The sequence below is a fragment of the Mastigoproctus giganteus genome, chromosome 4 (genome assembly GCF_048544385.1).
Source record: "Mastigoproctus giganteus isolate SK-2022 chromosome 4, ASM4854438v1, whole genome shotgun sequence".
Taxonomy (NCBI): Eukaryota; Metazoa; Arthropoda; class Arachnida; order Uropygi; family Thelyphonidae; genus Mastigoproctus; species Mastigoproctus giganteus.
The window spans coordinates 163,983,440-163,997,049 of NC_143578.1; the positions used below are offsets into that span (position 1 = coordinate 163,983,440).

Sequence of the window (13,610 nt, forward strand, 5' to 3'; positions counted from 1 at the left end):
TCGTTACAGAGCCTTCAGAATTTACCCAATGCCGCCATCTGTCTGTACCTTGTTCGTTCCCCCTGCTGTCTTGAATAAGGCGTCCCCCCCAATCGCGCTATCGCAAACTGCTCTCTCCGGGTTGCGATAAGGAAACCCACCAGCCATTTCTTTAAACTAGTGTAAGGAATTTAGATTTTGTGGAGGGAAGGAGAAGATATCTGCGAAAGTGTTCCTTCCCCCTACTCTTCCCACCCCACTTAGAGCCGCATAAGAGAATGCCAATCGTTCTGGCTTCGTTTTTTTATAAATTTCTGCTGTGTATATGAGGCCTTTTTATTCAGGTTTTCCCAGTAGTTAAAAAAAAAAAAAATCTGAAATGCGGTAACAGTAAAAATAATTCTCTTCAATTTGAATATCAAGCAGTGTTATTATGCTTAAAACAATGTTTTCCGATCAGTAGAATCACGTTAGAATTCTAGGGAGTTCCCAAAAAGGTTCAAGACTGGTTACAATATTTTTATATATCTCAGTAATTATAATATATAGACAAAAAATAATTATTTGTATTTTCTATATGAAATGAACATGCCCTTATATCAAACCAACAAAGTTTTTCATTGCCTTCCAAAAATTTGTCAAGAAATTATTAGAAAGACGCCACAAATATCATCGTTGGCCTAACCTTCTTGGAACCGCGAATTCTGGAATTTCAACCATTTCGATATATCAACTATTCTACGCATCACAATCACCATAACTTACTGAATCTATATTCCTTTAATGTCTTGAATCCCTCTGAACTGAAGACCCGCCATTCTGCTACTCTTCAAGCGTGTTATTAAGGAGCATGTCTTCAGGACTTTTTAGTTGAATGCCTTTATCCTGCATCTGCACCTACTAGCACCACATTCGGTGCTTGACTGCTGGCACCAACCATCTGCTTGACACGTGTTCATTTTACGTTGTATTGTCCCTCTTTATACTTTTATTAATTTAAGTAATAAATGAACAAGAAATAATAATTTCTTGTTCATAAATGTACTGCTACACCCAGATGAGGTGGAAAGCTGGCATCTCTGGGTGAACCTTTCTTTGCTCCTCCTGGTGATGTGGAATCTGCTGGCATACGTAGGACCTTCACTCACTGCCTTTGGGTGCGGTCCCCCTCAATATTGGACAGTACCCGTATAGTCGTGGCCCACCTCATCGTGGTGATCACTGCTTCCTGGTGGCAAAGTTGCCAAAAACAACTAAACACACACACTGCACAAATATAGAACTGCGTTCATTTCTGGCCATTTTACAGAGTCAGGGGACGCCCTACATAAGAAACACCACATGTCCACACATTTCCTGTATACTGTATATCTGTACAACTTAAAAAAAAAGGTCAAAAATGCATTTTATGTATGTTTATTTAATGTCCAAACATATAAGGAACAAACACCAAATTGGTTGTATTGTATTACATATGTCATTAATTCTCTGTCAGAGCAAACCGATGAGAGAGAGCAATTTTTCCCAAATTTTATTAGAAACCATATAAAGTCGAAACGGTAAAATTAGTTCAATTTTAATATCGAACTCAAAACTTTCAGTACAAATAAAGTCTGGCGACAAATGTAAATCTAAAATAAACAGAGATAGATATGTTTAAATTGCAAATACGCTGTATACAGTACACAGGGTATTTGGGAAAATCGCGCACAAAAAATCACAAAATGGAAATTACACTACATGAAGACTACCGTGAAAAGAATGAACAGTACAGTACTGCTATGTGATTCTGCATAATGGAGTAAACCAACGGTAATATTCGTGCTTCACATTCGGTATAGCTACTGGCGGTCCAAGGATTCTTTTAAAGGTAAAGGTAAAGCAGTGTTCCACGGATTCACTCAACTTTAATATCATTATTTATATCGGGAAGGGGGGGGGTTACAGCACCTTAAGTTTGTCTGGGATCACCACTGGGACACAGAGAGGGGAATAAGGCGTAGAATAATAAGTTTAGTTCGGAGATAACATCCATATGCATTTCAAGAAAACAATCTTCTCATAATCTGGATGTCTACTGTTTCTGAAAAAAAAAAAAACTGCTACAGCATATTTAAAGCTGGACCGAGCATTTCTTACATATTAATAATTCCTGGTTTTATGGTGTTTTTTTTTTTTTTTTTTTGTATGTAAGCAATGGCAATTTAAGTGCAGCCATACTTGAAACAACTACCTTCTATTCACGGCGTGGATAAACTGTTTCATTAAACCTGGCTTTATATGCAGAGGAGGTTACAGTACTTTGTTTCGATCGTGGAACGTCTTTAATGTTCTTTGAATATGATGTCAGAGACTGTCTTGGTGGCTACATTTTTCTTTTCCAATGTTTTACTTTTTCTCCATATACCAATCGCACGAAAAGAAAGGCATTTTTGCATAACCAAGTTGCTGGCCGATTAGCAGACCAATAACTTTAAAATCTCCACACTACGATCCACTATGATCCTTGTACTGAATTTTTTCCAAAGCAGGCTTAACGTTTTCTTTTAAGTGTGCTGAATGGTCTACAGGAATGGATGAACACTTGTTTCCATTATGAAGGAGAACTCCTTTGAGGCTTTGCTTCGATATATCAATAAACAGCCTCCATTCTGTTGGTTGGTAGAAAATTATAAAAAAGTTAAAAAACTGCAAGAATGTTTTTTCAATATATCATGGGCGCCTCCATAGCCAGGTGGGCAGGAGCAGCAGTGCGTAGCACACGCATCTTAATTAGACCGGGGTTCGAGCCCGTGACCACCAAATACGGAGGATGCGGAAAGGTCAGGGAATGACTGCCGTATATCCCTGGAGCAATATGGCCTTATTGTTAATGCTCCTAAAAACCAAATAACAAACAAACATCAATATATCATTGAGCCTGCGGAACCAATTCTTTTTCATGATGTCCATACCATGAAAAGCTCTGCAGAAGTTTTGGATAGATTTAAATCTGTCACGAGATCATCGAGTTCACTTTTGAGTAAATAGCTGTGGTCCAGAGTTTTAATATCAATGTCAGCATATATTATTTCATCCTCTTGATCACAAATGTCAGATTCGGGATCTGATGGCATATGTTCAAGAAAAACCTGGTAGAGGTGGTACCAGTAGTTCAGGTCCATGGGGTACTGGTCTTAGAGCTGAAGTAATGTTGTTAGGGTACACAGTACTCTGTTCTGAGCATTATAACCTGATAAATTTACCGAACAAGTATTGCAGTCATTAATATAATCCCGGGGCTCTCTCCACAACAAGGTAATGGCAAATGTTATGGCTTTTTTCGACATATTTCCACAATTTCAAGCTATCCATAGCTTTACAGTTCGGGGTGGGGTGCCCAACTTTTATATTGGTCACCTAATTTAATTCCAAAATACACGTTTTTCACAAATGATGTTATATCCTACCTTTGTTTCGCTACAACGTAGTTACTGCAAATGTAAAAAAATATATTTTTAATAATCACAGAATCACGCGTTGTCATTCATTGTCAAAGGCACAGAATATAAAAATCATGTTAGAAGCAAATAGCAGTTAACTGGACGGCAGAAGAAATAACTCAATGCAGAAGAAACATTTCGCAAGTTTATATAGTTACCTCACTTTCAGGTTTTGCATGTCTGAACACGTCTGGTCCCGTTTATATCTGTCAGTCACAATGGCAGTGGTACGCATATTGCGTATACAATGAATGCGTATATAAAAAAACAATTCTTACTGTTTGTAAAAAATGCTGGTGTTTGTAAAAAATAGTGCTAATTCGAAAATTTTAACCTTTTTTTTTTTTTTTTTTTCGAATTAGCACTACGGTACACTCAGAAACACTGTGAATTTTGGAAATATCAAATTCCCTTCAGACCAAATGTAATGTGTTAATTTCTCAAACGATCCGCATTAACCACTAATTCACCTCCCCGATTTTTAAACAAAGCAATTGAGGTGTATATCCCATAATTTACAAAAGAATATGTTTTCTCACTTTGCGTGGTAATGATCTTTTATTTTCATTTCAGCTTTTCTTCATATCCGCGTCACTAAACAATAGCTATAAAAATATATTTCATGTACGAAAAGTTCCTACCACCATATAGTGCGTAGTTATTATTGGTATTATTATTATTATTATTTATATCATGCATTAGCATCTAAGGCATATTGTACCGCGTGCTACGTCTGTAGATGTGCGCGTTTGTGTGTGTGTTTGTGTTAATGACCGATTTGCATTTTGTGCGGCTGAAAAAAATCATAAATAACCCACAGAGAGGAACCCTGCTCCCTACCTCCAAGAGTGACTAATTACCTCCCTGATTGAAGAGAAGATGCCTTAATGAATTCCACCGGTCTCCGACGTATTAGAACCCAATTCTCTCCAAAGGAATGACAAGTGGCGAACTCCCTATACTGTCGCTGAGGTATGTAATTGTGGTAACCTTTCCAACGGATGTTTTTTTTTCACCGATTTCCGATGTCTACGTCTTTCTAATATAAATGCGTACTGTATTTGCTGACATAAGGGTTAGTGCAATCGCATCATTTTAATTATATCTCATATTGTGAATACCTTCACAACGAGTTGCCATGGTATTGCACTACCTCGAATAAGTAACGTTTCACCAATGGAGAAGACTATTGTTACTTATTCTCGGCGAATACTACCACCCAGACGGCACCATTTGAAGGTTTTTGCCTCTCTTCGTGGGTGGGCAGGTACCTGGTGTTGCAACAGTGACATTTTAGTATGTTAGTAAACTCCTTTGTAGTCTAAGGCTCTAGCCAAAAAAGATCTTTTTGTACTGTATTTGCTTATAAATAAATGTGTGTACATATGTGGATGTGTTCTTTATTATTCGTAACTGAGCAAACATCTGCTTTCCGACCCCTTTATTATTATGATCGTTATTTGCATTAAATTTGCTCCTGATTTCAAGTTTCCATTTTTCTGAATTACAAGTGTTACAGTCGACCTTGCAATACCTATAAGAAGTAGTGACAGAATATTTACATACATACAGTATGTCAGTATTTTGTTTGCAAGAGCATTATGATTTCAATATTTTCCATACGTTGGCATATGTCATATGTTGTCTGGATTCAAATACTATCGCATAATCTTCGATCGGAACTATAGTTAGCCGATCTCAAGAGCTGGGAATATCCTTATTCTCCATTCGTTAGCCAGTTTCTCAGCCCACAAAAATGTAAATCGGCTTGCGACCATACGTCCTTACAGACACATCATTGCAAGAACCCCATATTGCGGTAGCATTGAAGGATGTGTAGTGACTCAATCCTGCTACTCCAAAATGCTGTATAGAGGATTATTATTAAGGTACTATACTGAAAACGACCTAAATTGCACATGAAAACTCATAGCATAGAATTTAACTTTCTGGTTTCTCGAAGTTCTTGTCAGAATTCTGCGTTGTGTACTATATAAAATGTTAAAATAAAATCATTATTCAAAGCTACAAATTTGGAGCCAGTCAATTTTAATTAATAAGGCCTTACTGTATATTAAAAATCTGAATTGCATAATTTTACTGCGCTTTTTCATGTAGCATCGGCGCATATCAGTTGAAGCATCGGTAAAAAATATCAATTTTGTAAAAAGGGAATATGAAATCTACTTATGCCATCACTGTCCATCTGAAATATTATTAGCGCCTGATGCACGCCGCATAATGTATTCATACCAAGTACGTTTTGTAAAAATATTAAACAACCTCGGGTAACACACGTACAGTATCAGTGATGCACAAAACAAAACACATGCACACAGTAACGGTCGCTGGGTTCACGTCCCCAAGCATTGTCGCCCAAACTTTGCCATGTGTACAGAAGGCGACAGGACCACCTGCTTGAAAATTTGAATGTGAAAGCGAACGGCATAAGGGAGAGGGAGAGTCGTAAGGGCAGAACAATGGCCTAACGAGTCACGTGTTGGAAGGGGGAACCGCTGCAACGGAATCGTCTAGGACCCAGCTGCTTTTCCATAAAGGGGCATTCCAGCACGTGTCGATTAAAGGGCCTCAGTCATTTAAACCGTTAACACAGTACTATACCGAGTCGTATCATTGCAACGAAAATGATAACAGAATTCAGAGAAGCGAGAATTCTTAATTTTCTGGCAGACTAACAGCAAATGATATGAAAGTTGACTAAGACAGAGATGCAAACAGAAAAAGTTGTTGATGAGAAAATTCTAACACTAGTACTCTTTCACTGCGTAAGATAAATTTTACTGAATAATAAAATTACGTGCATTAAGATACTAATACCAAAATTAAGAACACAACATAAATGATGAAATGTAACTTATTTCCCTTGAAATCTGTTCTTCAAATCATTAGCTTGGTAGACAGTTTCGTCTCTTCGTAGTACGTATATACAGATGACATTACTATTAGATTGCAATACCTTTTAATTAACAGCAGATAAAAGTTTTAAGCTGTACTACAACTTTTGTTGGCCAGGGATATACAGATACCAAGACAGACAGAAATAAAACATACATATAAACACTAAAAGTAATAAAAGAGATAAAAACAAAAGTGTATACAGTATTTCGCATTTATCGCTTTTAAGCGATAAATGCAAAATACAGATAAATATTTCTACCTTCTATTCATTATGTAAAGTTTCCGTTACACTGTACCTTTTTTTTCACTATTTTAATAAAGTTTTATTTTATATTTTTACTTTTCGTCGGTAATTACAAGGTTTGTTTCAGTATATTAAGAAATCTATCTTAAAAAAGAAATCTTTTAAACAGATATGGGCATAACGTTACACAAAAGTTAATTTAATATACTGTAATTTGTTTCAGGGCTGACTACGCATTGTCAGCTTAAAATTCTGGCACAGAAAATTTGTGATTCCTACAGAAATAAAGAATATTAATTGCTTGTATCTCGTGGTATCTATGTCCTTACTTGCATTTCTTTACAATATTTTATGCTTTTAAAGTGCAGGAGTAGCCGTATAAATTTAAGAAGGTCCTCTTTCAAAAAAATTCTCAGTAAGCTGAAAAGGATATTTATGTATATATCTTATCGATATATAATCAACAGTTTCATATTATTTTATACAGTATTAACTTATCCTCGTTTTCGATCTGGTTTTTATATACAGTACTATTATTCTTTTAAAGACATTTAGCGTAAGTCAGACTTATAAAATGTGTCTTCTAATATTTTATCTTTTTTCACTGTACAGTCATACGTTGTTCTTCATTATGTCATTTTTGATCTCGTCATTTATTAGTTAAAATGAAATGTAGTAATTAAAGGCTAATAATTATATCAATAATTAAATGCTAGTAATTATTTCCTCACATTACTCTTGAGAAACACTAACTCTTGTATATTATTTTGATATTAAGTATTTCATGAATATTATAACACCGTTACAAATTTTAAAATAATAATAATAAAATAAATATTTTGAAAGTATTACAGTAAACACCCACTAATACCTTATTGATACATAATACTTAACTAAAAAGGAATGTTACTACCACAGTGTTGAAAGAAAATAATGTCTCATTGATTTCTGTCGATCCTCTTTAAAAAATATTTACAAAAAAAGTTTGTAAAATACCTTTGAAACGACAGTTGATATAATAAATGATTTCATTTTTAACAATGTTTAATGTATTCGTTAGCCAGAAATTTTGCATACCCATAACCTTCAAAATTAACGGATTCAAAGTAGTGCCAATGTATATTTTCTTTAAAACATCTATTAAAACAAATATCTACAAGGACTTACTTGCAATACGACTCTCCGCGAGGGTTGGAAACACATGAAGCTCCATTTTTGCAGGGATTGGGGGAACAGGACACCAGACCTAAAAATAAATAAAAATAATTAACTCTGCTGCTACATAATTCTGATTTTCAAATACTGTACTCTGTCTTGTCTTATGGAAAAGAATAAAATTAATATGTAAATTTCTGTGTGAGAATTTGCAATTCACGTAAAGGTAGGGAGGGCGGGGGAATGTCCGGCGGTGTTTGCTCTAGCACTTTCCTTTTTTTTTTTTTTTTTTTCATGTGTGCCAGAAGCACTTATTAGGCCATTCCAACTGTAGGAAGTAATGTTTAATTCCAAACGTCACATAATAGGAAGTAAAATCTAGTTAAAAGTCGGACATATGAAAGGCATGCACACTCAATTACGAGTAGATGGAACAGAACATGACGAGAAAATGCCCTAGATCAGTTTGTAAGCGGTGTGATAATAGGTTGTCAAAAATAACTGGCATACCAATTCACCATATAACAGAGTGGGATACCCAAAACTAACCGTTGGAAACATCGTACCCCCAGTGGAGACAAGGTAACGTGACCATTCATCCCGTCAAATAAACCACCATTAATAACCACCGGACTAAGTTGACAGTTGAACGAATAACGGATAAATCGCAAAGGCATTCTTAATAAGATAACTAGAAACAGTTGCTAATGTTGTTGGTCAAACACTTTTCACACAGAACTGTGATAAATGTGAATAGTGGGGAGCGGCATAATTTTTATAGTTATGTCTCTAGATTGTGTGTATATAACACATGATATTACTTTGATATTCGAATCAACACAAAAGTCTTTTCAATTTTTTGTTGGTCATGAAACCCTTTTGCAGATCCAGTTTCCCACAGAACCGTTTTGTAACTATAAATCTTCCGCGAAATCCTAATATTTTTTAAGAACAATAATAACTATAAATTAGAAACAGTAATAAATAAATTTTAATAACAATGTACAAATTCAATAAGAAATCAACGATAAAAAATTAACGGAACATTAGCAGAACCTCTGGGAAAACCCTTCGCACAACCTTGAAAACTACTGCTCTGTACAGAAGACTTCTGAATCTTGGAATTTCTTAATCCATATTAAAACTTCGACTTTATTTTTGATCCTGACTTCCGTAAAGCTTTTGATACGGTTCTGCATGAACGGTTTATATAAACTGGAGTTACTGTAAGATCCTTCCTTAGATCAAGGGTTGGCTAAAAGATAAATCAAAAATTGAAATTCTTAAGAATTTTCATTTATGATTTACCAATGTAATAAGTGGAGGTCCTCTTGTTTCTAATTTTTCCTCAATGATACTGAAGAGTGGGTTAAAGGGAAACTGGCAGTTTGCTAATGAAGGTAGGAACAGTGGTTAACGACCAGAAACGGCCATATTGCTCGGATCGGTTGAAGGTTTGGTCCAAAAGAAATGGCCACTAAAGTTTAACGCCCGTCTCTAAAAGCGCAGATCTGTACCTGGGGAACAAAAATCCAGGAGTTACTTATAAACTGGAAAGGGGCGAGGGAAGGAATCTAAAAGTCGTTCAAGACGAAAGAAACTATGGATTATATATAAAAAAAATAAATTAGATGGAGATAATCTCGTGTCTTCTATTTCTTGAAAAGAATCATAAAACTAAAAAATAAAGCACAACTGGAAGAGTGTCAGAGTTTTAAAAAGGGCAGAGTTAAGTTTATAGAAAACGTGCTGGTAGGTCATTTTTATTTCTTAAATTAATTGTTTTTTTTCTTTTCCTGTGATTAATAGAAGAGAAAAATAAACTAGTTATCTTGTTACCAATTAATTATTCACTGATTAAGAATAATATATAAAAGTAATTGTTTTCACTTCAATGGACACACCTAACAACAAAATATTCAGTCCTCGTTAATATTGCAATACTTTATAACCAATGGTACTTGAAATGCAACAAGTACTGTATTTGATCTGTGATTTAATAAATTAAACAACAGTTATACTGTCAACGTTTTCGCAATGCGGTTTACTTATTATAATCAATAGTACGTGAAATGCAACATGTATTTCATCTGTGATTTACTAAATTAAACAATAGTGGTATACTGTCAACGTTTTCGCAATGCGGTTCACTTATTTATTTCTGGATTTTAATAACAATGAAATATAACACGCATTTGACGTTTCTGCCGTAATTAATATAATAAGAAAATAGTAATAATTTATGATTATTTAGTAAACTGATAAAAAAAATACAAAGAAGCAACGACTTTTATGCAGATTCGCCATATTGCCCATTCATTCAGCAACAAACAATATCTAGTGCTTTAGCTACAATATATGGTAGCCTATGTGACGTTTGGGGGGGGAATAATCATCGGATTTCTATTGGTTTGATTTTAATTAAATTTGGGATTACGCAACAAATCTTTCTAGAGGAGTTAAATATGTATATCATTTCATGGAAATCTATCCACTAGGAGTCGAGTTATTACATACGGGCGCACACGGTGAAGATAAATAGGCGCTTTACGCATATGTGCTAATGCACATAAATTCAGGTGGATAACCCTCAAACTAAATAATCCACACACGGATTAATATTTTTTATATTATCTTTGTAAAGGTATGTTGTTATAATTATAAAAATATTTTTCGAGGTTTAATATTAGTTTCTGTTTTGCACAAGAGATAGTCCATCGGCTGGAAGTGGGGAGGGAAGCGGCTCTTCTAGAATTTGACAAAATTGCTCGATGGGCCGTCCATCAATTCAGAGTTCTCGTTTACAGCATTTTTAATCTAGGTATTATGAATTAGAGAGAGAGAGAGAGAGATCTGTGCAAATGGCATTGGTTACTCTGGAATGTCCCATACGGAATTTTCCACCAACAGCTCTGGCCAAGCTCGCTAAAAAACAAAGACAGACGAAATAAATTAGAGACTAGAACTCGGAATGGAAGATAATCCCAATAAAGCAAAATGACAGCGAGAATACGATAAGCATTGGCAAAATTTCATCCAACCGTTGTCAACAAAGTTAGCAGTCTGGACTACAATTACAATGCTCGTCGTGCATTATCCACGTTTATGGCAATATATTGCATTATAGCCAAAGTAGCTTATGCGCCATCAAACCTCCATATCATCATCATCCACGTTTATGGCTATTTCTCCAGGTGTTCCCATATTCCAAATACTGTACAAAAAATTATTTCGTAAAAAAAAGCATTGAGGGTTTCTGATTATTCTCGGTTGCAGAATGTGTGTGTGTGTGTGTGTGTGTGTGTGTGTGTGTGTGTGTGTGTGTGTGTGTGTGTGTGTGTGTGCGCGCGCGCGCGAGAGAGAGAGAGAACTTAAATAATATGAATCTTAATAATATGACGGGAAAGTGTTATTTTACCACTGAAAATTCAGTCAGATTAAATTTTCACAAGAAAATGATTAATCCTTTATTATAAATTACAAAATATCGCTAGTTACTGCATTTAGAAAATACAGTAACTAGTAGTATTTTGCTTTATGATTTAAATTTCAAAGCTGTAATTAGTTTATATATCTCAGACTTGAATTTAAGAAGAGACTTAACTTTGAAATTTTACACTAGTTTATGCACATTCCTTATCCAGCTCTTTCCCTTGTGACAGGGATCAGTGTTTCGGCACAGCCTACATTTTGTTTAGAAGTCACAACTTCAGGAATTAGGTCAGTAGTTTATACGAGGACATTAGCTGTGATGACAATTTCTATTTGTCCTCTGTCCTGAGAGAGAGAGAGAGAGAGAGAGAGAGAGAGAGAGAGAGAGAGAGAGAGAGAGAGAGAATCTTATTATAGGAGGAAATAAAAAAATACATTTTTCCAAGAAAGAATATCCAATCTTTTACAGAACATCAATAATGAATACTCTATTTTCAAACTACTTCGAATTAAAGTGTTTGTCATGTATCACATTTTATAAGATTTACCTCCTCTTTGTACTGTACGGTTATCCCACATGGTCAACCGGATGCAACTGCCGTTAAAGGATGTTATACGATACAATAAAGGAAATGCAGTAGGCAGTTTGCAAAACTACATCGCTGCAATAACACGTAAATTAACTTACAAGGTCATTTAATAAGAGACCTGCCAATGAACATAAACATGCAAATTAAAGGTCTCCCTGCCGCCATTTCGATAATTCTAATTCCATAACCTCAGTATCCATGCAGTCAATAACTTATTTTTTCTGTCCAAAAACGCGCCATCAGTGAACTTTGAACGTGAAAACTGTTTCTGGATATTTAAATAATATTACTTCATTAAAGAATACTTTGAACAAATTTTTGAACATGAAAGATCAAATGGGATGTTTTATCAGTCACATTTCGTTTCACGTATACAATAACAACTAGACGGATAATTTCAGTACGTATTAAATTTTTAACAATCTATTGGTCGGTAGGTGATGCTCATTGAAAATTCTGAGTCAATATTCCGCATTGCAACATTGCAATTAAACGTAGCAGTAGTAGTATCAATTCCGATGAACGCCGGTAGCCGAGTGGTCAACTAAAAGGGTACATAAGTACACGTGCCTTGAGTGACGGGTTCAAGCCGTGACTGCTAAATACGGTGCTGTTTCTTGTATTCTCTTTCTGTCTTGTGACCTCCTCTAATCATGTGGTCGTCCCGGAGTATAAGCAGAAAATTAATTTAAAAGTAGTTCGTAAATATAACGCACTTGGCTTTCATAACGGTGCACCGGTTTTGCCATTTGTCGCCCTTTTTGAAAAGATACTATCCACGTTTATTTTCATCATCGACGGGGTAAATTTCTCACTCGGGTTTGAATTAGCTGATATTATGAGGTGTGAGATTTCCTTCCTCTCCTCAAAGAATTCACAGTTATACAGACCCATAAGGGTATAATTTTTCGGCTTAGAGAAAACCGGCCCATTACAAAATTAAATCAATCATTCATACTGCACCCTCTTCCTCTTTTGCCCAGTCAAATGATAATTAAAAGAAAAATAATAATACTGCTTTGGGATCGGCCCCTATTGGGATCGACGTCTGAGAAAAACTGCGATAGCACAAGTTGTGACTCTGATAAATTTATTTTAGTTAACTACTGTTAACTAATAAATAAAATTTCAACATTAGGAAGAAATACGCTGAAGTTCTGTGTAGGAAAGAGGGTTGTAATTCTGACTCATAATAAAAAATAAATGAACATTATTTTTTAAAAATTCTTTTCATTTCGCGAATTCAAAGCCTGATAATCAGTGTCAGTAATAGAAAAAAAAAGCAAAATAAATTGTTTTAAATAAGAGGTATGTAGAATTATTTTTAACAGACTGTGTGTAGTTTACTCAGCAGAAATCAAATATTTGTAAAATTAAAAAAACCTTTAAACTATTTATCCGTATTTCTAATGTCGGTGTCGATTACGTATTGCTTAAAACTAAATAACACTAAAAGTATTTTTTTAATTAGTATGAGTCAAGTATGATCCAATACTGATTTCAAAAAAATAATCAAATTAAAACAATGCATGGGACTCCGGAAAGACACAAGAATCGCCTTCCCCAATTAGTTCTATTTACAATTCCTTTTATAATAAAACTTAGATTTTTAGAGTAAATATATGCTAACAGGACACAATTTTCTAACCGATGAAAAGGAAAGGCCCATTTTAAGGTTAGAAATTGTAAAACAAAACCCAAAAAGATGAGTATGGGAGAGATTCGAGTACTTTTGAGATAATATTTTTAAAAAATCGAATAATTACAAATAAACAAGATACAATGCATAAAATCCTGTGCGAACATGCA

General features: G+C 34.9%; 1 protein-coding gene across 1 annotated transcript in view; it reads right to left on the minus strand.

The window, feature by feature from the left end:
- The window catches only part of LOC150087161 (uncharacterized), a 249,257-nt gene that overhangs the window by 209,029 nt on the left and 26,618 nt on the right, over nucleotides 1–13,610 (minus strand). Inside the window, exon 2 of the mRNA XM_090372995.1 lies at nucleotides 7,792–7,870. Coding sequence (XP_090229121.1) covers nucleotides 7,792–7,870 — 79 coding nt within the window. The remainder of the gene's footprint in view (nucleotides 1–7,791; nucleotides 7,871–13,610) is intronic.